The sequence below is a fragment of the Rhea americana genome, unplaced genomic scaffold (assembly GCF_003343005.1).
Source record: "Rhea americana isolate MKP2758 unplaced genomic scaffold, rheAme1 scaffold_128, whole genome shotgun sequence".
Classification (NCBI taxonomy): domain Eukaryota; kingdom Metazoa; phylum Chordata; class Aves; order Rheiformes; family Rheidae; genus Rhea; species Rhea americana.
Window position 1 is genome coordinate 198,892 of NW_028185350.1, and position 24,683 is coordinate 223,574.

Below are 24,683 nucleotides of genomic sequence, written 5' to 3' on the forward strand. Positions count from 1 at the left end.
CATCCTCTGACTGCTGTTTCCTTAAGATATGCCTTCGGAGGGACGCCATCACCCCAGAGCCAAGGCACCTCCCTCAGGCTTTGCAAGAACATTTTTGGTAGTTATTTTTTTCGTATCAGCACCCTTTCCCGCTGGCCATTTATTAGCAATGGTACTTTGCCTTTTCCTGTTGCTTTTTGCCAAGTGCCCAAGCACATTTYGGTAGTGTTAAGCGTTGCAGCAGGTTGTTGCCGTCCTCATTTACTGCCTGAAGAAAAAAGCCCGGGTTGTTCAGGAGGGTTTACTGAAGTGGTGACCTCCTTCTGGTGACAGTGGGGTAGGTAACTCCTAGTTTCCTTGTTGTGCCTGCTTGTTTGAGAGAAGCCCATTTCCTTATGGGGAGAGGGCAAAACGTATTCCTTTTTTTTATCAGAAGCAGGGAGAGGGGAAAGCCGGACTTGGCTGCAGTGGAGCTGGAGTGTGGGCTGGATTCCCAGCCAGGGACACTACAGCAGCAAACCACGCTGTGGGGAATAGTGGCAGAGCCAAGGTTGGTCTGCAAGGAGATGGTGAGCTCTAGATYGCTCCCATTAGACACTAACACCTACACTTTATATATGTCATCTTTTTTTTTTTTTCAGGTGAATGTTTTCGTGTTGTTGTTTCTGTCCTCTCAAATTGTGCAGTTTTTATGAGGAGGCTACAGTTACTCAAAGAACATTAGGACAGCCAAACTGAGTCAGAGAAAAATCTGCTCGGCTCCGTGCCGGTGGCTGGTAGCAGATACCTAGGGAAGAGCAGTGGGACAGGGTGAGCTCGGGGACAGCCATCCCTGCCTGCGGTGTACGCTCTCGGGCCTCAACGTGCAGGATTTGTCTGGCTCTTTTTTGAAAGGATACTTTGGTCTCTGCAGTGTATTGAGCAGGGAAAATATGTGTTTTTGTTAATCTGCACCTTTGCAGTCTGCTCTGGCAGAGGGCATGTGCAGCTGGGGTCGTTGCCCAGTGATGCCCCAGGCGTGGGGCAGGGTGATGGACTGCACAGTCCCAAAGGCTGGTGCAAGGTACAGCCTCACCCTTCAGTGCGTGTCTCCCCATCTCCCTGTCCCATTCCATCTGCTGGAGAGTCTCCTAGGAAGTTCTGTTCTGCCTGGAGAGGAAGGAAAAATGTATCTTTTCTTTGGAGAATCTCATATATTCTTTAAAAAATGAAATCCAAAGAGCTTGAATTCACTGAAACTGAAAGATTTAATGGACCTTGAGCCAAAAATATATGGATACTTCACCAAAACTCAAGATTACTTTATTTTTCAAAATCCTTAAAAAGRGGGGGCCGGGGGAAGAAAGCACTTTGGGCCTGACAATCCACTTTTCAGTCAAAATTAGCCTTCAGACTTCTGTTTGATAAATCCTGCGGCTTTGCTCTTGCGGTAGGACTCTGTATGAGAGAGACAACCTGAGCTTTAGCAGAGAAGTAGGAAAGGACGTACACTGCAGGGGAAACTTGCAGAGAGCTGCTCTGCAGGATAAAGGGCACTCTCCAGCCCTCTCTCCTCCCACTCCCGCGGTGTGCTGAAGATGATTCATTTGCTCTGTTTGGTCTCAGCCAGAGCTGGGGCATCGTAGAGCTCTTCTACCATGAGAGTTTTCTTGGCCTATACATGTGCATAGCTACGGATACTGTGTTGATGGACGCCAAAGTAATGTCCAGAAATATAAGTAACCCTTATCTGATTGATGCAGCTGTCGTGCCTTAGGCTGTGACTTCTGGCTAGAGAGACCAAGCAGTGTTGATGTTAGTCAAAACGGGACTAGAGGTCTACCTAAATACCAGAAGGGTCCAAAGGGACTTCAACATTCTCTCAAGGTTGAGCTGCAGACGTCGCTTGACCATCGATCCAGCTGAAGATGCTGGCCTTGGGGCCAATCCTGTTCTGCCTCCATCTTTGCCTGGTGCTGACCTCCACAGCCAGCAGTGCTTTGTCAAAGMCAGTCCTACCCGCGGAGCTTTGACAGCTTTCCTAGGGCAAAAAGGAATGATACAAGCTTAAAGTTATTCACTTATTGTTCAAGATGGGCTTGCCAAAAGTGATTCAAACTGTACTCAGTGCGTTGGGATTTCAGCCCATGTCTCTAATGTTACATCTAAGGAAAATTGGAAGCTGTTAAAATTGCACTGAAAAAGATAAGTTTATCTACATCCCCTGCACCCATGGTCTGTGTTCCCCAGGCAGCTGTCCCTGAAAAGACCTGGCATTTTCTCCCTGTTATTTTCTAGCTCCCTAGTTCGCAAGGTTCCCTGTGCACATGCTGCGTGCCCGTGGGAYGGGCTGTAACCATAGTCAAATGTCTGCTACTGGGGCAACCCATCTGTGATGAAGTTGGTCATAAAACTGAGCATGGAAGAGGGGAGCGAGGTATGATGAGAACTGTCATTTCTACCATGAGGCTCACCGTGGGCTAAAAAATAAAAATAGAGTTTGATTCATTCACTGCCAGCTAACCTAGGTCTGTTGATCTGTTTTCCCCTGGGCTCTAAGGAGATTGTCATGTCCCATCTCCCCTCTCTCCTCCCCCCCTCAAGTTGCCAGCATTTATTTTTCTTCTTGGGTCTTTTCCATAACATGAACAGTATGATGGAAACATGGCAGTTTTGGTCCAAAAAGCAGCATCAGCAGCCTTCAGAGGGAGAACTGTGCTGAGAGCAGGAATTCTGTTTTATGAAGGGTTTCAAGGTTTCAGGCTCCATCCTGCATTGGAACAAACCCCATAATTTTGTAGTTCTCTAAAAGAAAATTCTCTTCCTCCCACCTCCTTTGCCACCGCCAAAATCTCTTTGTGTTGCTCAAAACATTTCATTTGCATTTCTGATGTCTTCATTATTCTGTACTTGGACACAAAACTTTAAAACCTCTGAAATGAAAAGGTTCCCTGAAACTATCATGTTATTTCACTCTGCAAAATGTTGAAGTAGGAAGCTTTGACAGTGAATAACCCTCCCCTTACTCCCCTTCTCCCTCTGCAAATTTTTCTTCCTCGTCACTCTGACTACCTCAGTCTAATTTGGAGAGGCATTTTGTGTCTGCACACAGCCTGTTCTACCAGAATATATCCCCCTATAGAGGCCTCTCAGATCACCCTCCCAGGAGAGAGTGTTCAAGGTCCTTCTTGCAGATCGTCATGTTTATGCCCTCATCCCTTTGAGACCCACCACCACCTGGAGGACATTGTGGTGTTTGGGCCCTAGAAGAGTGGTCCAGCAGGATGGGAAGCTACCAGAGCCTGGGTTATTTGCCTCTCCTTCCTGGCTGTGCTCCTGTTCTGCTCAGCAAACTGGGGAAGTTATTCAATCTGGTGTTGCTCCTCTTTCACTGAGATTCTTTCAGTTCACAGAGGTGTAAAGGTTGGGGCAGTACCCAAAACCGGGCACTACAGTGTCAGTGTGACTGGTCGCATGCGTGGCTGCCTACCCTCTGCCACCCAAGTGCTCTGGCACTGCACCAGGTGTGAGCATAGCCGTCCGTGTTGTGTGGTGCTTCTTGAAATGTCTGGAACAGCTGTTCTTCTAGTGTTTTGTCCCCAGCAGACTGTCTCAAGGGCCATGTGTGAGCCTGCACCCTCCTGGGAGACCTGAAKTGCATTTCACTTTGTACACCAGCTTGAAATAAGATGTTGAAGCTGAAATCCTCTGGAYGCTCTTTGTGTTTAGAAAGGCATGGCAGGGAAGGAACAGGTAGCACCTGAAAGTGGCTGAATCTCTGTGACATGCTACTGGAGCGGCATTGGGGGTTCTTTCGGATTCCAAGGTTAGTTGCACTGAACTCAAGAGATCATCATTTGTCAGGAATAAGAATTTTTTAGAGCTAAGTGGTCCTACGRCTGATGCTGGACAACACTAAACAATTAACACCAGACAGTCTACAAGTATAGCAAAGCTAAAAGTATAGTAAAGAACTAAAAATAGAATACACATATCAGAGCTTTATGGTTAAGCCACGGACACACGGTACAACGACCATCCTCACATGCCTGGTACAATGAACKCTCTTGCCATTTCCTTGTCCTTATGGGCCACCCCTCTGGTATAGTTTTCCCCGAGCTGTTCTCATCATGCTTGAGCCGTGCCAAGATGATTCAGGTTCTCCCTGGCAGTTGGCATCAGGAGCGGCCCCACTGATGAGTGGGTTGTCGGGTCTGCAGGCCAGCTGACAGAGAGTCTGAGTCTGCACCAGAGGTATGTGGCTCACTTTCTTTTATCCTTCCCAGGCTAAGTTCATTATCCAATCGATCAATGCCAGACCACAGTTACACAGATGGCCTCAGTCAGTAACAAAAATTTCACAGTACCTAGATGCTTACAGTGTGAGTCTGTGGTGTGACTTCCTCTTTGCTGACTAGGTTTGCTCAGCACTCACGGGGTCATTAGAGGGCTACAGTAACCCCACAGTGTGGTAATTCCAGCCATGGTGCACTTGGGATTCCTAAATTCTTGGGGACCACCCCAGAGCAAACCCCTCTTCTACAGACTGCACTGTCCTGAGTTCAGCGCTTGCCTGTGTGGCACCTCAAATGGTGTTGGTGGGAGTTTGAGATGGTCAGGGCTCTGGGATCTGTCCCCCGTGTCTTCAGCATTCACAACCCATGCACGGCATTTGGCAGCTTTGTATTTCATAGCACGACCTCTCTCAGAACCAGCTCTGCACAACTTGCTCAGCTCATTAGCTCCTAATCTTGGCTCTTGACACAGGCAAGCGATACCCCCCAGCCTCTGGAGGGCATGGTGTCCACTTCTGCCACACCACGTGCTTATTAGTGATGCTTTTGTCCTCTTCTTTCAGCACTGTTCTCGTGTCCCTTTCTTGTTTGAGAAGTGTTTTCTTGCCTTGATCATTCTGCAGTCACCTACTTTGTTCAGAGCATGCTGCATGGGCAAGCTGCCCCTGCTCCATCTCCAAGAACTGCATTCCACCCCTTGAAGCTATTCCTATGGCTGCTTCTGGCATCCCCACTTCCTCCTGAATTCTGCTCCACCACCTTCTGCTCTCTGCAAATCCCAGGCGGTGCTCCACACTGACACATAATGTGGATCCCTTTTCCAGCCTCTCCGTGTAATGTGCATTGCCATGCAAGGTCCTGTCTTAGTCCTTCAGCAATGAGGTGAGGAATTGATAGCCCGCAAGTTTTTCAACATTGCAGACTGTGGGCAATATCAGACTGATAGCAGAAAAACATTAACCTCTGAGGGTGAAATGTCCTCTGGAATCTGGTTTTCCATGAGACAAAAAAACAGGTGAGGAAGAGCCATTTACTCCATAAGGAGGAAGCAGTGCATGGTGCTCCGGTAGGGTAACCTTGCAGCAGTTCCCAAGGACAAACCAGGATGGGGAAAAAATGAGGCATTTCTCTCCTGCAGTTCAGAGCAAGTGGTGTGTGCATGTGTGACAGGCAAGTCCCAGTATCTGGCACAGGCTTTTCAGCTGCCAGAACAAGGACATGGAAGGAGTCCTTCCTCTCCAGCATCATCCCAGCCTTGCGGTCACTGCACAGCAACATCATGGCATGAGAGCCATCAGGTGTGCAGGCTTCAGAGTCCTCCTCAGTTCAACCAAATTGGCCACTGGGGATTGCAGCAGCTAGTTGTACCTCTCATCTCTGTGTGGGAAATCGGAGAGATCTTTCTGCCAAGCAAATTCAAACGAGCAAAATGACAAACTTTTTGATCACATTTGTGTTTTTTTGTTTTTTTTTTCCATTTGGAAAGGCTTTGGAGAAATTTCTCAAAGGACTGTCTCAGCAACTTTCTTTCTGCTTCATCACTCTGAGCACTGCAACATCATCGAATTAGTCAAAAGAAAGCAGTGGTGCCTCTCATTTTTCCAAACAGCCAGATGCTCTTTCAGAGGTGAGACAGCAATCCAGTGCTGTGCCTTTTCAAGAGTGGGGGATGGCAGGATTCCTCTTTCTTTTCTTAATAAAGAATTTTGCTTTGAAAACAAAAGACCTAAGCTTCAGTCCCTTCTCAAAAATCGACTCTGGATCCAAGAGAACTTACTAATGCTGAAATAGCATTTGATAGATCTGTCAGTGGAACCAAGGCCAGAGAGTAGAACCTTGGATCTTGGATCTGGCATTTAGGACAGTGATACTTCATTCAGCAAAACAGATGTCTCTGAGGACAACATCTTCAGGATTTGTTCCAGCTCTTGAAAGACACTAGATTGGGTTTGGAAGTGAGTCACGAGGATTTCTTCAAAGGCTGATGTTAGCCAAGTCTAGTGAAAGCCCCTCTTTCCCTTTTGTAGCAGAAGAAGAGGCTGCTTTGGCTGCAACTTTGCTGCAGATGTCTAACATGGCTATTTTAAAGTACCTCTTGGGGGAAATTTGCTTTMTCCACTGGCCATCTGGGAACCTATAAGAAGAGCCCTTTCAGCTTACCTATCACCMAAGTGCTTTTGAAAACATTATATTGAGGCTGAGTTTGGACAAGGCATCTTGGCTATCTCAGCAGTGTCCCCAGGACATGTGAGAAAAACCACCTTGAATGAAAGTAGGCAGGTCACCCCGTCTCTGCTGCCAGTTGGGGTAGTCAGACCAAAGAGAGGAAAACAACTGTCCTGAAAGGCCTTGTTTGCATCCCTGTCTGAGCTCACAAGCAAGGTGATTCCAAGAAAAGTGCAGGAAATATTTGTAAAATTAAGCAGTTGATTTTTTTCCCTCTCTGGAAGAGGTCAGTGCTGGCACAGCCCATGGAGCACACATCAGCAGGTCTTCTAAGGATGGACATCTCTACAGCTTCCAGCCTCCTTAGCTAACACCGCACAGAGTCCAAATGCCAGCTCAACACCAGCACAGGTGCCAGAGGCATAACCAAGAATTTTGTCTAATGGTTTTGTTGCAGCTACACTTGACTGTTCTTTTAGCAGAGAGTAAGTGTGGGGGCAGCACCTTGCTCTCTTGTACACAGCTGTAAGGCTGCCAAGTAAGAATAGCAATAAGCAACCCATTTCTGCACCAATTGCAAACACACAGTGGGACACAGCATTTGCTCCTGAGCATCCCWCCTCTGATGTCTCCTTTTTCCTCAGGATGATGTATCTCACTGTGGGATGATCCTTGAGGCTAGCAAACAGGAACAGGGCCCAGCTCCAGCAATTTCATCCTACTTGTAATGCACAAGGTAGCCAACTACAGCGATGACTTAATTCAAGCATCTGGTCTTTTTCCATGCCGTTGGCACAGGTACCAGCATTTATGGTTTTGCTGGTGTGCAGACAATGAGATTACGTGAGCAGCTTTCTAGCTGAGTCCTCCAGCTGCTGCTGCTGCCAGTTGATTGATTCATCTCTGAGATTCCATCACATCTGCAGATGCCCATTTAGATGGGCTTGCAAACGCCTTCCTGGAAACAGCAGGTCATGCCAGGCATCTGCAGGCATATGCTCACTGTCATTTTTGAGGCGCCTGTGGAATATCTGACATGGTGRGATCTGCCTGGCCAAGTGTCTCTGTGCCCTTAGAGAGGTACTGTTGGCCCCCAGGAGGTTCCTAACTCTCACTTTCCCCTCTCAGCCGGTAAWGCTGAGGGATTTCTTCCATCTCTTTTTGGATTTTGAGCTTATGTCTTGATTCTGGATCAGATATGGATCAGCATGTCTGAGCTACAGGAGAGGCCTTTTGTTGACTTGCAGTGGTGTTTCACTTGCCTCCATTCTCCCTTCAACTTCAGTCATCTCTGCATGGGGGATAAGAGAAATGCTCGGTGACATCTCAGAAGAGATATGAAGAACTGTCCTTGAAATCACCAGACCCTAGCCAGAGACTGCTGCTGGGAAGCTTGCAGGTCTGTGGGACAGATCTGCCCAAAGGCTGCTGGAAAGCCTGAAAGAGGTCAAAGAAAGATGCAGAAAACCTGAGGACTTTGTATGAAAGACACAGTCTCCTCTTCCTCCTCGACAAGGTGTTTCACCTCACCAGGTGAACAGCAGGCAAGGCAAGACAAGACACTTGGCTTTCCAAGGAATTTCATTCAGTAATTTGCAACCAGTAAAACAGACGCTACCTTTTATTTGGCTGGGGAGAACAGGCTTTTCAGAAGATGCAGGTTCACTTTGCAATTGAAACAAAGTTTGTTCTCCTGTGCTAACCTGGGATTTTGAGGCTATGATAGGGCTCAGGGCCAGAAGGCAGTGTGGAGCCCTGGAGATGAGTATTTTTTGAGAGATTTAATAGCTGGGCTTGACTTGGAGGGAAAACAGGTAGATCTGCTGGATTTTCATCCTGCTAATTCTGTCTTGCACTCAGAAATTCTCTAAATGGAGACAAACAAGACACTTTGCCTTTCCCCCTTTCAAGTGGGCTGGTAGAGGGCAGCAGAGTGACTATCAATGGCTTGTGGTTGTCCCCAGAAGCAGCCAGATCAAGGCTGGTGCCATGGCCATGTGGACTAACGCAACGCTGGCTTGTTTCTTCCTGTGTGGGTACTTCCCAAGGTACAGCTTGGTTGAGCTGGGCTCAGGAGCCTCAGGGTTACGATTAGCAGGAGATTTTTCTCTTCCCTCTCATAAGCAGTTCAGCTCTGCAGGCAATAAGTTGAGGGCAGATGGAGCATGAATCCCATGCCTGACAGCCCAGGTGGGAGACACCAGAGCTCAAAGRGTTGTTAGATATCGCAGGAGTGAGGGCCTGAGCCGGGACTGGCATCGCAAGGGAGTCTCAGCCCCCCGCGCAGAGCTCTGAGCGGGGTGGAGGAGGCTGCGCTCCTCCGTTTCAGTCTCTGGCCATCAGAGCATTATCACTGCTGCAGGAAGCAGAGCCACGAGGGCCCTGGCAGGAAAAGCGTGCAGCGGGATGGGCAACGAGGCACGGTGCAGCACCGGGCAGCCTGCACGGGTGCGCTCTGCGGGCAGCACGGCCACGGTTACTCGGAGTTAACAAAGAGACGGGACCTGTTGTCTTTGCCTTCGCCTGCACATCACGGCGGGTGAAATTGTTTYGTATTTTATCTGATCAAAACCCTTTTACATACTCAAGCAAGCYAAATTGGCTAAGAACAACTTTCTTCTCTGAATGGCAGAGAAGAGTAATTTCAACAAAAAGCTGCCCGTGTTGCACTTAGGCATCTTTTCTTGCACCAAGCTGGCCACTTCCACCCTAAGGCATGCAGTGTTTGGAAGATAGCCAGGAGCCTACTGTAATATTTTGGCAGCTGAAAATTGCTCTGTAAACACACAAAAAAATACTGAAAAGTTAGAACAAAGGGAGATTGCCTGTAAATGAAACATTTTGCATAAGCTGTACCTAAAGATACAGGCTGGAGGCAAGGTGGGTGGTGAATCTGAATTTGTATGTAAGTATGTGTGTGTCTCCCAGAGACTGTTTCGAGAGCATGGTGTTGGTGTGAATTATGTCTTGGGTGTGAGAGTCCTCCTTTGGTCAGTGCCCAAAGCCTGCCRCTGTTAATGGAAAGGCTCATTACTGACTTTAGTGGGCATCTGGAAGACTTTTAAGAACTGACAGCAGGAGCAAAATAATTGCCAGAGCRCGTTAGCCTGGTAGTCTGTTGAGCAAGGGCAAAGGCAGCGCTGCCGTGAGTGGCGAGGCTGTGCCCGTCGCAGCCTGTGGCCCCACGCGGTGTGACCCATCCAGCTGGGAAGCTCCTGCCCAAATCTGGCCAGCACCGGGGCACTCCGCACCGTCCCTTTGGCGCTGGTGGCGTGGGTCTGACTGCGGGGTGACCTTTGTGCATTTAGACGCTGTGAGTGATACCAGTCTTCAACTGAGCGCTGGCCAGTGCAGCCAGTGTTGGAAGCGTCCTTGTTCCCCCAGCCTCACAAATGTACTGAGCTTTGTGTAAGCAAGCAGTCTGTTTGCTCAAACAGATTCACCCGGGTAAAATCCCTTGCCTTCAAAAGCATTTGCAGCATCTRTAAAGGTCAGGAAGAGGAGAGAGAGCTGTCTCTCTCTCCCAGGAGCCACCTCTTTTTTCCTGGGTTTTTTCCTCTCCTCTGCTCATAAGCGCAAGCCGGCTCTCTGCAAACCTGGCTGGTTTTGCCATGAGGCTTTGCAGATAAACGTGCGCGCTCCTCTCCTTCCCTCTGGCTCCGTACATGTTTTCACAGGCGTGGGGATTGCCTCGGCTTGCTTTGCTGAAGGAAGAGGATCGGCTCTGTAACCCCACCGGTGCAGATGTGGGGTGCTAAGAGCTGGCGTGGGCTTTGGGTGCCAGGCTTGGAGAAGCACACGGCTTCAGTCCCACAGCCAACACAGGGCACTGGTTTCCTGATGTCTTTAATGCTCTTGCACTCGTTTGTCTGAGAAAATGTCTATTGTGTTTTGGTTGCCCTCGTAGAAGGTGATTCATTGTCTTGGCCAACGCAGAACGTTTCCTCCCCCTCCCTTGGTGCAACATTGAAGTTTTCCCTCTTGCGTGAAGTGGCGTGAGCGAGTTCGGAGCGATCGCTCGCTCCGAGAGGAGCCCGCTGGCGTGGCCCCGCAGAGCCGGCCCCACACCCGCCAAACCCCTGGCCTGGGCACCCACCAAGCTTCGCTCCACAACCCGCTTGCCCACATGGTTTTTAACCCTTCAGTTTCAGAGAAGGAGAAAGCAAGCCCCTGAAGCCCTTACCTGCTCGGATGGAGAACGACCGCATGTTTGGTGACTTGTGGGGAAAGAGCAACATGCCCGTGGTCCTCAACAACCCCTACTCTGAAACAGAGCAGGTAAGACCGTTGCTCGCGCTGCCATGGGTGGGAGCGGGCTCAGAATTAATCTAGTGGGTCTCCCAGTATGGACAACGCAAAAGGACTCCCTTTGCTGCCATGGGGGCTCCTGATTTCAAGGGGAAGGAAGGAGCTCAGCACCAGGCAGGATGGCACCTAGCACAGAGTAGCTTAGGTGTCTGCAAACACTGCAAGGCTCCCTGCGCAGTCGCGCCCAGAGCTGCTCTTGGTCATCAGCCAACAGAGATGTCGTGGTGGCCCAAAGCTCCTTAAATCACCCCTCGGTGGAGCTATGGTTTCAGGGCATGGGATCCACGCTGTGGTCTGCCCTTGAGCGTGCCAACGCAAAGGCCACGGCACCGTGCTCCCACCCTCCGGCACCCTCTCCTGCAAGCTGCCCCAGTGTGGCTGGGGGACACRGAGCCCCTTTGGGCCACAAGCCAAATTCCCCTTGGCTGTACTGAGAGGGAGCAGCAAAGCTGCGGCTCAGCCAGGGTGTACATCTCTGGAGAGCAATATTCCTCCAGGCAAAGGGGCTGAGACAGGGTCAGAAGCTCAGTGGGGAAAACAGGGGTAACGYGGTCATTCTCGGAAACCTTCTCTTGGGATCGCCGTCACTTTCCGCRGCGAAAAGCCGAGTCATGTTGTTAAGCTCGTTTTGATTTGTATGAAGGCAATTCAACACAGCACTTCAGTTAATATGTTGTACGGTGCCTTTTCATCTCCGYGCTCTCCACAAGCGTAAATTCTCAGGCTTCCCTGCCAAAAGTGGATTAACTCCACGTTTGTAGCAAAGCCAGAGACGCAAGGCGGTCCCTGCCAGGCCAGAAAGATCACCTCGGGGAAAACATGATGTTACCTCAGTGCGGCCAAGTCCGCTCAGCCAAACGTGTCTCCCAGATGGGATTAACCAGCAGCGGGGGCAGGACCGTGGGATACCAGTCCTGGGACCATTTGGTCTCCTCACCTGCCCTCTCCCCACAGGATTTCTCAGGGTGACTTAGTAAGGAATATTTTCCAAGGGAGGGGAGAAAAACAGATTAATGATGGCATGAAGACTTCCAAGAAAATCAGCGTTGCCTTAGCTCAGGAGCTTCCTCAGTGGAAAGGGCAGCACCACATGGGACTGGCCAATGCCTCTTCCTGGCTCCCAGTGAGCTACAGTATCACTCCTCTTCATTAACGTGCTGCCTGCAGGCCAGAGCTGTTGTACTTGCAAGGGCCAAAACAGTGTAGTTAACACTCATATATCGAGCCTGGCATCAACGCCCCTGCAGCGTCCAGCAGCTCTTCCTGGTCCAGGACCCACTGTTCTTCCAACAGATGTTCTCCTTTTTCTGAAGAGTTTCCAGACTAAGATGAGATGCAAACACAGAAACAGGGAGGTAACGGGACATGCTGTTATCACCTAAATGACCCTGTGAGCAAGGAAGGGAGAGGAGCATGCTGGCCGGTGTCCTGGGGCGAAGCTTATGGCAGGGGTCACCTCACACTGTCCTGGAGACCTGAYTCCTCAGCATAGAGTTCATTAATGCCTTGCGTTGCCTGCTCTGCACTGCAGAGTGGACCTCCACCTCTCTCAGCCTGCACTCTAAGGGCCACATCCTGTATCTTCAGTGAGGTGACAAGATCTCTTCATAACAGCAGAGATGAACGGGGCTTGGTGGTGCTTGGTATTTCACAGGATGGCTTGCTTGTGGTGGGTTGAYTCTTCCCAGGTCCCCCTTTCCTGCTGTGCTGGGAGCACCACCAGTCTGCCTGGGAGTCCTGAGCAGAGCGACGTTCACGTGCATTTTTAAAGTATGCACAAGGTGCCTGACATAGGTGGGGCACGTGAGACCTGCTGTGCAGGGAGGCTGAGATAATCCTGATCGTGCCAGATCTGCTGCCCATTTCTGGCCAGCCTGTGTTGAGTGCTCAGTTCGGAGCAGTTGCTGTCCTCCCCTCGCCAGCTCTCGCAGCAGCGTGGGTGATTGTACCATGGGGATCGTCGTATGTCGCCATACGCAAGTGGGTGCGTCCAAGAGCTGCAGCGCGCTTCGCTCAGCCTCTGCAAAGACGTCCCTGGGCAGCCCCGTGTCCTTCCTAATGCGCAGTGGCAGGTATCAYGAGTCCATCTCACCCAAGGACAGGTGACACTTGGGTCCCTTTCCCCTGGCAGCAGAAAAAGAGTGTGTTTCTGCCTTCTTTGCTAAGCTCCTTGCATGTGTGTGTCTGTTACTATAAGCACTTTATAACCTTCTGTTTTCAGAGCTTAATTTCTCTCTGTGTTAGGGCTGCTAAAATCCCCAGTCTTAAGCTGCTATTAAACTCATTTTTGTTTTTTTTCATTAGATGTGCAGGCTTTCTTTTTATCCTTCTTATCCCCAAATCATTATGCCTCCTCTGCTGGAAGCAGTTTCATTTTTTTCACATACTCCCTGCAGTCTCCAGAGCTTGCAGCCAGCCTCCCCGCTCCCTCTGTAGTAGCTCTCCCACGTTGGATGTGGTCAAGGCGACAGCAACCTCGATGCGTCGTCTCCACTAAACACCCGCATCCCAGCCCTTGTTTCTCAGCTGGACTGAGCTGCAGGATGCCTCCAAAACTAACCCCGCAGGCACTTGTTTCCCAGAGATTGCAGTTTTCCTGGTCAGTGCTACATGGAGGGCATCTGAAGACAAGCTGTGCTTGGGCCAACGGTACTGTGGGGAAGACTGAGCTTTTGCCACTGTGAATAGTTTCACTGAGCTTGTTGCAAACGGCAGTTAATCAGCGTTTAATGCAGAAATGGTGACGAGCCAAGCCAGACATGAGCTTTTTATATGTGTTGTTCTTAAAGTGGTGTTTGGTGGGTTCACTCATCCAGGTGGGGAACGTTCAAGGGCACTTGCAATATGGTGCTGAAAGACTAGTTGGACCTGGGTTCCTCTTCTCGGCTTCTCGGTCTTTTTTTTTTTTTTTTTTTTTTTTTTTTTTTTGCAAAATCATGCAGTGTATTTTGCTTGTTCCCCAGAAGACCGATTCTCCTGGCACTAAACCTTTCTGACAGAAAAATGTTGTGACTTCACTAGACTGGGTCCGGCATGAGGCATATTTTAGCCTGTACAGACTGATTTGTTAGGAGCAGCGCAGTAACCACGGGGGCGTGCAGGTGCGTGTTAGCAGGGGAAGGGAGTCAGCTCAGCTCCTGGCTTGTGCGGATGATTTACAGCTTTATAAGGAGGGAAAATACATTTTCAACTAGCAGAGCTAATGTAGTCTGGAAGGAAATGTCAGCAGGCTAAGACATCTATGACCTGGGATAATGCTCCAAGCCTGSTTCCCCCCATAGTCAATGCATTTCAGCAGAGCCGTCCTTGCAGGGTCCTCTGAAGCCTGGCTGGGAGGCAAGAAGAGGAAGGCTGAGGACCTATAAAGCTCCCTTGGGTCTTCAAAAAGCAGAATGCTCCCTGCCTTTTGGGGCCCAAGAAGAGCCTGGGGCTGGGTGCATTTCTTCTCCCTGTCTGTAAGCCGCAGACAGCTCGCAAGCTGCATGCCGGCGATAAGTGCCAACCTGCTCTGTTGTAAAAGATGTTTGCATAATGCATGTGCGCCTGGCTGCTACCGGAGTCTCTCCATTTGTCCCACTCTTGAGTCACTAATATCACAGCTGCCTAAAACATGAAAGGATCTGATATAACCTCCCTGACAGAACCAGGGGTAATATTTGACTTCAGACAGGCCTCACGGGGGAGGCATACACACACGAGGAGCACTTCCCCATGTTCTCCCAGGCGCCGCTTTCCCCACGGCTGCTCTGTGCTGCCGCTGCCAGGCCTGGTGACTCTGCTGCTCGTAGGTGGCTGACCCTGCTGGCATCCCAGCGAGTCAGCATGCTTCTTCACCATGGCCCTCTTTCAAGAAGGACACAAACTTCACAGCTGCCTGCAGGGAAAAGACAAAAAGGGAACRGAGTGGCCTGGAGAAGGCCGTAAGGTCCTCGAAGAGACCGAGAACACTCGAAGGCAGAGGCGAGGCAGCCGGCGTCCACAAGTGCATGCACCGAGCGTTTGCTTGCTCCGAGGATGCAATATTCCTCCAGCTGGCTTCATAGCACGCTGTCGGGCCATTGCTGTTTTAGCAAGACMTGTTACTGTTTAGCACACCTTCTGGGCTGCACTGGAGCCCTGACAGCAGATCGGTGCTGGTAAAGCTAACCCAGAATAAAAATAGTAGTGCTAGATACAACCAACACTTTCTGCTTTAGCTGATGCTTCTCATTTGTGTCTGGCAGGTGGCGGTACAGATGACGGTTATTGTCTGCTTGCATTTTTGAGCACCAGTTTTCAGCCATGTTTTACTACACTTGTTCAGGGTCACTCTGAGTATCACTCTGCGGGAAGAGCATAGCGGACTGTCCTTTCAGGCCCAAAGGCTGCCCACGTGGGTTCGGTGGACACAGGTGGCTCAGGAAAGAGTCAGAAAAAAATGACAAGAAARGTACGCATGTTAAAAACAAAAACTGGGCAAAAACATGGCCAGCATTGCCACCAGAGCGATGCAGTTGTGTCTGCAAAGCTGCTCGTTCGGAAAGAAGAGCTTCTTCCACTGTGGGCTGCTTGTTTTTCAGTTGGTCATTCGGTGAGTGAGTGTAATGCCAAATTTATGCTATTGCTGCTAGTCCATGAGCTGCGCCTGTGACATGAGCCCACAACGATGGCTTCCTCCGGGACCACCTAAAAGGAGTGTGAAACTCTGAATGGATCATAAAATGCATGCTGAGGGCAGGGCTATTTTTATGGGKTTTTTTGAAAAAAAATCTTTCAGATAAATTAGAGAGGGACACAAGCTGCAAGGTTCATGTAGAAAGTCTACATCAAAACCTACCCCAAGCCCACATGTACTCTGCAGAGATGCCAGGCCTTTAAGTGGCACCAAATTTAAATGGGTTTTGACAGCACGATCTGGCCTGGGATTGAATTTACCCTTGAAACCTCCAGCAGCTCCTCTGCAAYTGCAGGGATTGAAGCCCACCCAATTGTAAGATCTAATTCCCTGAAGATATGTCTCAGTTTCCAGGGCTGGCGTGAAGCTCGCTGTCACAGAAGATGCTGGTAGATGCTGATTCTCTCTAAGTGTCTCAAGTGCTTGGAGTGAGCAAGGGTTACAGTGCAAATACTAAATATTATATTTGAAAACGTGCAAACGCAAGCACTTGGAAGCAGAACACACAGTCAGGTCCTCTCGTTGTAAGTGTTCTGCTGGCCAAGCACGCTCCTTATGTCGAGATATAATTCACGACGTGCTAGATGAGCACACCCTGACGTAGATATCAGAGAGGGACGGAGATGCAGAGCTGTGACTGAAGTAATCCAACCATGCATAATTCAATAGCCTTTCCATTTGCATACTTTATCCATCCTTACTCYTATATTCTTCCAGCACTGATATCAGAGGCAGGCATTTGGTCTGCTTGGAGGAATGATCAGCTCTGTCTTGGAGTGCTCATATCAGCGAGGCAGGCCTTGGCACATGTAAAACTTGAGCAGATGACGCTCCATAAGAAGATATATCTAATATATATTTTAGGAGGAAAGTCTTCCGCTGGGAAACCTGAGCATAATATCCTCCTAAGTCATTTCTGTCTCTATCTTTCCGCTAGGTTTGGCTGTCCAGTAAACAGAGTTAACTTCCTAATTGCACTGAGAGTCGATTGCTCCRTTATAGGATCTCAAATGCTGCCAAATATTTGCCAGCGCTTTAAGAGATGCACCTTGTGTCACCGTATTATGGTTAGGATTTAAGTACAAGCATCCACAGGAGAAATCCACTAATCCAAGATGCTGCTTGTGGCTATGGCCTGTCTTTTTCCTGTATCTCACTGATGAATATTAACCTTGTACCTGATCTTCACTGTTGTCTAGCCACCGCCATCTGGACGGCAGTCCCCAACTAAGAACACGGTGAATGGAAGTCCTTCCAAATGCCCGCGCTTTGTCAAAATCAAGAACTGGGAGACAGGCTCTGTACTTCATGATACCCTGCATCTCAAGACAGCAATGGTGAGTAGAGTTGAAAGGACTGCCCACAAGTTGTCTGAGCATAATTGAGTGGATTGCAGCGTTTTCAAGATGGATTTGCCTATAAATACTTATCTAAATGAGTTCAGGCCAAATTTCCTGGCTCCTGTGGTATCTGAGTGTCAGATCGCTGGATGCCGGTGCACTAAGCTAGGTGAGAGGGAAGTCCATCTGGGAGGAATAAGGAAAAGCATATGACTTCATGCCAGGCTGCGGCATGAATCTAGTGAGCCGCAATTCACAGAATCATGGAATGGCTGAGATTGGAAAGAGTCTCTGGAGGTCATGTAGTCTRTATCAGGTGGGCTAAGAGATGACTATACATGCTTGAGTTGTCCTACATGTTACTCACAAGTGTGAAAACAAATAATCTGGGAATGTCCCGATTTGTCAAAATTTCACCAACTTCAGTGCAGCTAATCACCAACTTCTCCCAGGCCTGTTCACGTAACCAATAGTGATTTGGAAATCCAAGACCCACTCGTCACTTTTTGTCCCATCAGGCTACTGCGTGCACCGAGCAGATCTGCATGGGCTCAGTAATGACCCCCAGCCAGCATGTCCGCAAGTCAGAAGATATCAGAACAAAAGAGGAGGTGCTTCTTTTGGCTAAGGACTTCATTGACCAGTACTACTCCTCCATAAAGAGGTRAGTATTGGCTGGAGAAGGTCACAGACCCTGGCTACTGCTCATGCTAAGGTATAATCTTTCGCTCTTGCAAGTCAAGGCAAGGTGAGATTATGGTGTTCCAGGTGCAGCTGTTTCTTTAGTGGAGTTTTGTTCATAGCGTTGATCGTGTGCCTCAGGGCWAACTACTGACCTCTGCCATTTGTCCTCCGTTAGCTGAAAGCAGACCTATGTGTGCGTGCATGTGTGTGTGTGTGTATGATATGGCTACTTTCTTGCCTGTGTGCAAGAAAGAAAACAGGAGTCTCTGCCCTCCACCTGGGCTGGTGACTGTTGAGTTCTCCTTTCCTCACACGTGCAGGTTCGGCTCCAAGGCCCACATGGAAAGGCTGGAGGAAGTGACCAAGGAGATTGAAGCCACWGACACCTATCAGTTGCGAGACACAGAGCTCATCTATGGAGCAAAGCATGCCTGGAGAAATGCTGCCCGCTGTGTGGGCAGGATTCAGTGGTCCAAGCTACAGGTGAGCACAGGCTCATCTGAAGAGGGCTGGCAGGTGGCCTGCCAAATGATTCTTTGGAGTTTTGGAAAGGCAATTCTTGCTCTTCAAATACTCAGGGGATCACAACATGGGTACAGCTGTGGGTGATGAAAACACAGAGCAGCCAAGCTCTTCCCAAAGGCTTTGGAGGTGCAGAGAAAGGGAAGGAGCTGCAACTGCAAAAGCATCTGTGGGGGAAGGTGCAGCAGAGGTGTCTGTGTCTGAAACCTGGCCAACTGGAAGCTGGTGCTCTAAAGAACATTTTCCAAAATCAGATACTGTTGCAATATCCCACATGCTGCTTCCAAAACTGTAGCTTTGCCTAGAGAGTGGCATCAGAACACACTCATCTTTGGTACAGTCAGAGAGGCGATGTAGGCGAAGACTTGGCTCAATGCTTTTTTGACTGAGCTGGGAACACACAGGTAGGATCTGAATTAATGATCTCTAGTGGAATTTGGATTCTCCTGGTATGAAAATAACACRTTGCTTTGTAACAGAGCAGAGCTTAATTGCTGAGCAATTCCTGTGGCTACCTTGTGCAGGATATTGGCACTGCTGGATMCAGGAGGCTGGGCCTTCTTCGCTCCCAGTTCAGTCTTCAGCTCTTCTGTTCTCCTGTTTCTTTCGGCTAATTTAAACTCTAGGAGAGAGCAACTTCTGAAGAAATTGTCTTCAAGCCTCCAGGTGGCTCTTCTTCCCAGTTTTCCCATCCTCTCTGTGTTCCTCAGACCYGGCTTATACCTGTCCTATTTCAGTTTTGAGTCTTGATCTTTGAGAAACCAAAACTGCTGGTGGATGAGACAGGAACTGCAGTGGGTTGGGAGCACTGGACTGGGGCTGTTCTTGCTGAAGCAGGAGATGAATCAGCTCTCCAGAGCAGAAGAGGCAGCAACATTATATKTCCCCATGTTAAAATGGCAGAAAGCATATAATGTTGCAGCTCTAGACAACTGATGCATCACAGTGACCCCTTGGGCTTTCCACTGTGCTGTGTTTCTTCTGCTTGGCTTTGCTTTATGCACTGGAGCATGAACCTTGTGTTACAACCTCTATTGCGTCCACTGTTTCAGGTGTTTGATGCTCGAGACTGCACCACAGCCCATGGGATGTTCAATTATATCTGCAACCACATCAAATATGCCACCAACAAAGGGAATCTCAGGTGAGCCACCCAGGAGTGATCAGGGTCTGAGGGCCTTTGGATGTGTGTCAACCCAGCTCTGGTCCCTGCTGACTTTGTCTCCTTCAGTTGTTGCTGCACAACAGGATGCTTGTAGCTGGCATCTGTCCTGGGGAGCATTGGAAGGGCTCTGATGCCAGGGCGAAGGTGTCCTGCTGGTGCATACATATCTCTGTTCTTGCTCTTCRTGGGACCCAAAAGGGTAGATTTTCCAAGTATTTGGAGTTTCCTATATTTGGCCCTTCCTCCTGCATCAGATGCAGAATGTGGACTTCTCCTCAGATCTCTCTGAAACACCCTGTTAGCAGCTAACTTCTGCACGGACCTGAATTGATGGAAATTCCCCAGACTCCAGATCTGGGAGCATATCTATCTGAGTTTTCTTCCTGTGAAGAAAACGTATTAAATGATCCTCACCTCCGGTGTTTTGTGTCCTGGCCAAAAGTACCATTCTCAGTCCACTCCCCACCAAAGGGCAGGAAGTAAATTTTACTTGCATTGGTCGAACACGAGCAAATCCTCTCTAACCGGATGCCCAGGTGTGTCTCGCTGTTCTTGTGAGGTATGGAAACATCCTGCCTTGAATTTTGGGGCTGGTCCAGGCCACAGGCAGGTCTGGCCACATGTGGAGGGCATGCAGGTTGCACATTTCCCCCACAACACTTCTTCTCCATTTCTCTGATAACCCCTATTCTGTGCTCTTGTGATTTCCATGGCATTCACTAGTGCTGCCTCTTCCTTCCAGATCTGCTATCACTATATTCCCACAGCGGACAGACAGCAAGCATGACTTCCGAATCTGGAACGCCCAGCTCATCCGCTACGCTGGTTACAAACAGCCCGATGGGACTATTCTGGGAGACCCAGCAAATGCGGAGCTGACGGAGGTACACGGCTGAAGCCTTCTTTCCTGGGCGTCATGGGCATGTGACCAGTGGGGAAATGCAGCATCTGTGGCCATCCCAGGAGCACAAATAAGATGAAGCATCTACACAGGATTTTGCTAAATTCCAGTCCATCTAACACAGAGACAGACAGACAGCAGCTGAGGACAGATTGCTCCTAGCATGGCAGATTTATCAACCCATCATGACTAGCCAGGCAAATCAGAYGGGGTGCTTTACACCTGCATGAGGAGGATGCAGGCCTATGTTGGGTCAGGCAGGGCTCATTAGATCCAGACAAGTGAGACTTAACTGTTTTCCCAGGAATGAAAGCTGTTCCCACACATGCGGGAGTTGGCCATAACTGTACCAGAAGATTCTTGGTCTTATGCAGAGAAGGGGAAGCTTAGTAGTGCCAAGGGAACTGTTGTTGGTGGTCATGTGTGCCCACYACTGACATCGGCCCGTGGGAACCAGAAATGAGAGATGTGCCTTATGCTGCTGCCCTTTTACACTTTTCTCACCCATTCAGCCTCCCTTCTCCATCCATGCAGGCACAGATGTGGTAAGCAGCTTTTTCAGAGCCATGATCCTTCCTGGGGATTTCATTCTAGACTCACTTTCACTGCGTTTCCCCTGGGTGCCCCTTACACTGGCCATAGGCTGGCTGTGACAGGCAACCGCTGTCAAAGCTCCTTTGGACAGAGAATATTCCTCGACTGTCAGGGCTGAGTGGAGATGCTTTTAAGAGAGGCTGCCCAGTGCCGTGCGACTCCCTGCCCACAGAGCTCGGAGGGCACTTTTAACTCCAGCTTGGGCTTTTAACTCCAGCTTTGTTTTGGCCTTAGATCTGCATTCAGCAAGGGTGGAAGGCACCGTATGGGCGCTTCGATATCCTGCCTCTACTCCTCCAAGCCAATGGCAATGATCCAGAGCTCTTCGAAATCCCTCCAGAGCTCGTGCTGGAAGTGCCTATCCGGCATCCCAAGTAAGTCAGAGAAGGCCCCAAAACTCCTCAAGGAGATCAGCAGGACTCAGCTCCTCTGGCTTCAAACTAAGCCAACTCCTGTGCATGGCCTTTCCTTGTCATGGCTTGGGTGCTTTAGTACTCTCTTTGCCAGATCTTCCCTTCCCTCTGCATGGAAAGCTGGCAGAGCCAGGGGGTAGAAAGMAACTTGTATTCTTGCCTCAGGGCTGTCTTCCCTTTTCTTGAAGTCTGTCAGGACTTACGTTGCTCTATAACATTCCTGGTGTATTACCCACTCCTCATAAACAGCCCCTAACGAAGGTATACCTCCACAGACCATTCTTGAGCACATGCATGCATCCTTGGGCCTGGTGGCTCACGGCAAAACAGTCTCCTGCATTCCCCTGCCTGCCTTTGGCAGGGGAGGTTTGGCTRCTTGCCTAATCCTGTTGTGTCCTGGCAGGTTTGAATGGTTTAAGGACCTGGGCCTGAAGTGGTACGGTTTGCCTGCAGTTTCCAACATGCTCCTTGAGATTGGCGGCTTGGAGTTTTCTGCCTGTCCCTTCAGCGGCTGGTACATGGGCACAGAGATTGGGGTCCGGGATTATTGTGATAACTCTCGCTACAACATACTGGAGGTAATTCGCTACTCCTCGTGGCAGGCCAGGCATTCCTCRTGGTATATTGGGTACGTGTGAAGTTGCTGGGACAGTGTTAATCTTGGGTGGGAGAGTGCAAGACATGCAAGTCTCCCTTACAGGTAGCAGCTGCAAAGCAGTTATGTTCTTCTGCTGCCATATAACCAAAGAAGCTACGGGGCTGGCAAGTTTTACTATGTCCTGTAAGGCCAGCTGGTACTAAACAGAACAAAGCTGATGTCTATTAAGCACCCCCCAGACCTTTGAAAGCATCGTATGGGTCAGCAGCCACCTGGTAAGCTGGGTGCCTGTGACTTCTGTGTGCCTGCTAGGGGTCAAGTGCTGAGGGAAATGGTGGGGATCAGCAGGTACTGAGATGCTCAGCGACTCCTCAGAGACATGCCTGCCCACATGGACCCTCCAACTGGCCCATCTGGGGGAACTGCCAGGTGCATTTCTGTGGCTTGGGAACTCCCTGCACCAGGGACTGTGTGAGTCAGAGATGAGGCCAAGCTGTGATGAGACGCTGGCACTGTGGATGGAGGAGGAGGAGGTGGAGGAAAAATCCAAGTCTCACAATAGCACAAAATGCAAGATTGATCTGACTCAGCTCCTTTCCCCTTTCAAGGGGCAGGCTGTGTTACTCTGAGGAGGTGCATCCTTCTTGACTAGCTTGAGAGCTCACTTGGAAACCAGAGGGCTCAGAACAGGTGTGTGCATGTGTATGTGCACACATGCACATGTGTGTAACTGTCTGGGAGAAGGACTCTAAGTGGAAGAAAAAGGCCGAGAAATAATAGAGTTTGGAAACTACAGAGGTCTAGCATGGGGTGTGATAGCAAGGGCCTGTTCCTCCCAGCACCTGCTTTACCATTTTCTCCCACTATCCCAGAGACTCTCCGATCTCCTCTCCTCCCCACAAAGACCAATGGCTTTCTATGTCCCCTTTCAGCAGTCTACGGGGAAGAGGGAAGAGGGAGAAGGCCATACTTGCCTTTCCCCAGTCATGGAGAGGAAGAAGCAGGGCCACATCTCCTCAGAGGAAGGCAAAACCATCTGTCATTCATTGCAAGGATGCTGCCCTGTCCCCAGCCTTGAGTGAACATGACTCATTTCTTTGGGTTTCTCATTCTCTCAAGCAGAGATCTTCAGTTCTTCTACCATGTTTTGTTACAGCAAGTGGCCAAGAAAATGAATTTGGATATGAGGAAAACCTCCTCACTGTGGAAGGACCAAGCCTTGGTGGAGATTAACATTGCTGTCCTGTACAGCTTCCAGGTACCTGAGCAGCAGGACTCACTGCTGTGTTTGGGTGAGGCCTGAGGGATGCAGGGACTCAGCTCCTGAGGGATGCATGGAGAAGTATGGAGATATCTGCCCAAGGACAGCAACGGCTACTGATACGCTTAGTTAAAATTGTGCCGTACCTTCCTAATTTCAGGCTGTTCCAGGAGCCTGCAGTGAAATTTAATGATCTCTGTGCCCTGGATGTTGCAAAGACAGCACTTCCACAGCCTGAGCTCTGCCAGTCCAGAGGGAGTACCCCGAAGGGGCAGGTCCCAGCCCTTCTGTACTGCCTGAGACAAGAATTGGCAGTAAAGACATCAAGAATCTGGCCCAGGCTCTCCCCACACTTGCACTTAGAGATGTAGAYGCACTAAAGTGCCTGAGTTTGATTTTCACTGTCTGTGGAGTATTAACCCACAGTTCTTGGCTCTGCTCTCTTCTCTCTCCAACAGAGTGACAAGGTGACCATTGTGGATCACCATTCGGCCACAGAGTCCTTTATCAAGCACATGGAGAATGAGTATCGATGCCGTGGAGGCTGTCCTGCTGACTGGGTATGGATTGTTCCACCAATGTCTGGCAGCATCACCCCTGTTTTCCATCAGGAGATGCTCAACTACCGTCTCACACCGTCCTTTGAGTACCAGGTACTGTCTGCACGCCCTCCTTCTTCCAGTGTTGCATGCCCAAAGGTATAAGCAAGATCAGGGTAGAAGGTGGAGGAACCGGGAGACACAGCAAGAAGAGGGACATCAACCAGTCTCTTGATGAGCTCATCACTTCAACAACCGTCCCTCGAGTCAGTGAGTCCATAGACATGTCTAACTGATGATCCCCTTAATTTGGTGTAATAACCAGAACTCCCTTCTCCCAGGGGGCTGGCCCTCTGCCCCTCCTTTAGAGCATGGGACAGCTTAGGCCCCAACTTGTACTTTTGGTTCAAGCAGAACAAAGCAGAGGTCCTCCTTTTGGATGTGCCTAATTTTGCTCTTTCGTTGGTAAGTGGGGAAATGCCTTGGCAGTCACTGCCTCCCTCCACTCTCCAGCTTGCAAAATTGAGTAGATGACTCCTGCCAGCCTGAGGATCTAAGAATTTTAAGAATTTTGTCAGGGGCTCCTGCTCAACAAGCTAAGCCACAGGCTGACATGAAGGTGCTGGAATATTTAGCACTTCAGACCATGGGAAAAAGGGCCCTAAGCAAACACACTCATTAACCAAACATCCCTGCTCTGGTGGTTTTTCACACAATGTGACCTTTAATCAAGAGCCCTTAAGGAACAATCACAAAACAGAGCAGTCTGTTCATTTTTATAATCAATCCACCAGGAACCCCGATGATTCCTGGCCCTGATTACAGACAACAGCCTGCAAGAGCACTGAATTATCTTCTGTGCATTTGTTCTTTTCTTCAGCTGACTTCCCTTCCCAAAGAGCCTCCCCTGCAAAAAAAAAAAAAAAAAAAAAAAAAAAAAAAAAAAAAGAGAGAGAGAGAGAGGGAGAGATTTGGTTTGGGGAGGGGAAGGATGTATTTCCATTTCCTCCCTTTTCTGGTGGTGCCTGTTTTCTTTTTGCTTGTTGCTTATTAATGCTCATTTTAGCGATGAGGGGGCATTTGACCAGACGCTGCTACAAGCCAGCAACATTTTATTATATTGCAATTGTCTGTTCATACTTAAATGCCCACATACCCCAAGAGACCCACGAGCTCCAAGGATCAAGAGCCGAGAAGAGGGTCTGAGGCCAGCTAATCCTCCCATTCGGGACTAGGGGAATTCAGTGACAAGCACCATGGATACAGCATTTCTCRAAGAGCTAAG

The 24,683-nt window shown here is 49.4% G+C and overlaps 1 protein-coding gene across 4 annotated transcripts in view; it reads left to right on the forward strand.

Annotated features, from left to right (window-relative positions):
* NOS1 (nitric oxide synthase 1) overlaps window positions 1-24,683 on the forward strand; it is a 72,680-nt gene that overhangs the window by 22,380 nt on the left and 25,617 nt on the right. For 3 of the 4 annotated variants that reach the window (XM_085326126.1, XM_085326128.1, XM_085326127.1), the window contains exons 3-12: window positions 10,565-10,697; window positions 16,581-16,718; window positions 17,240-17,385; window positions 17,726-17,888; window positions 18,980-19,071; window positions 19,835-19,976; window positions 20,822-20,961; window positions 21,404-21,578; window positions 22,755-22,856; window positions 23,318-23,512. In XM_085326126.1, the coding sequence (XP_085182252.1) occupies window positions 10,565-10,697; window positions 16,581-16,718; window positions 17,240-17,385; window positions 17,726-17,888; window positions 18,980-19,071; window positions 19,835-19,976; window positions 20,822-20,961; window positions 21,404-21,578; window positions 22,755-22,856; window positions 23,318-23,512 (1,426 nt within the window). Of the gene's footprint in view, window positions 1-259; window positions 317-10,564; window positions 10,698-16,580; window positions 16,719-17,239; window positions 17,386-17,725; window positions 17,889-18,979; window positions 19,072-19,834; window positions 19,977-20,821; window positions 20,962-21,403; window positions 21,579-22,754; window positions 22,857-23,317; window positions 23,513-24,683 lie in introns of those variants that run through there. The other variant, XM_085326130.1, reaches the window with a different exon arrangement.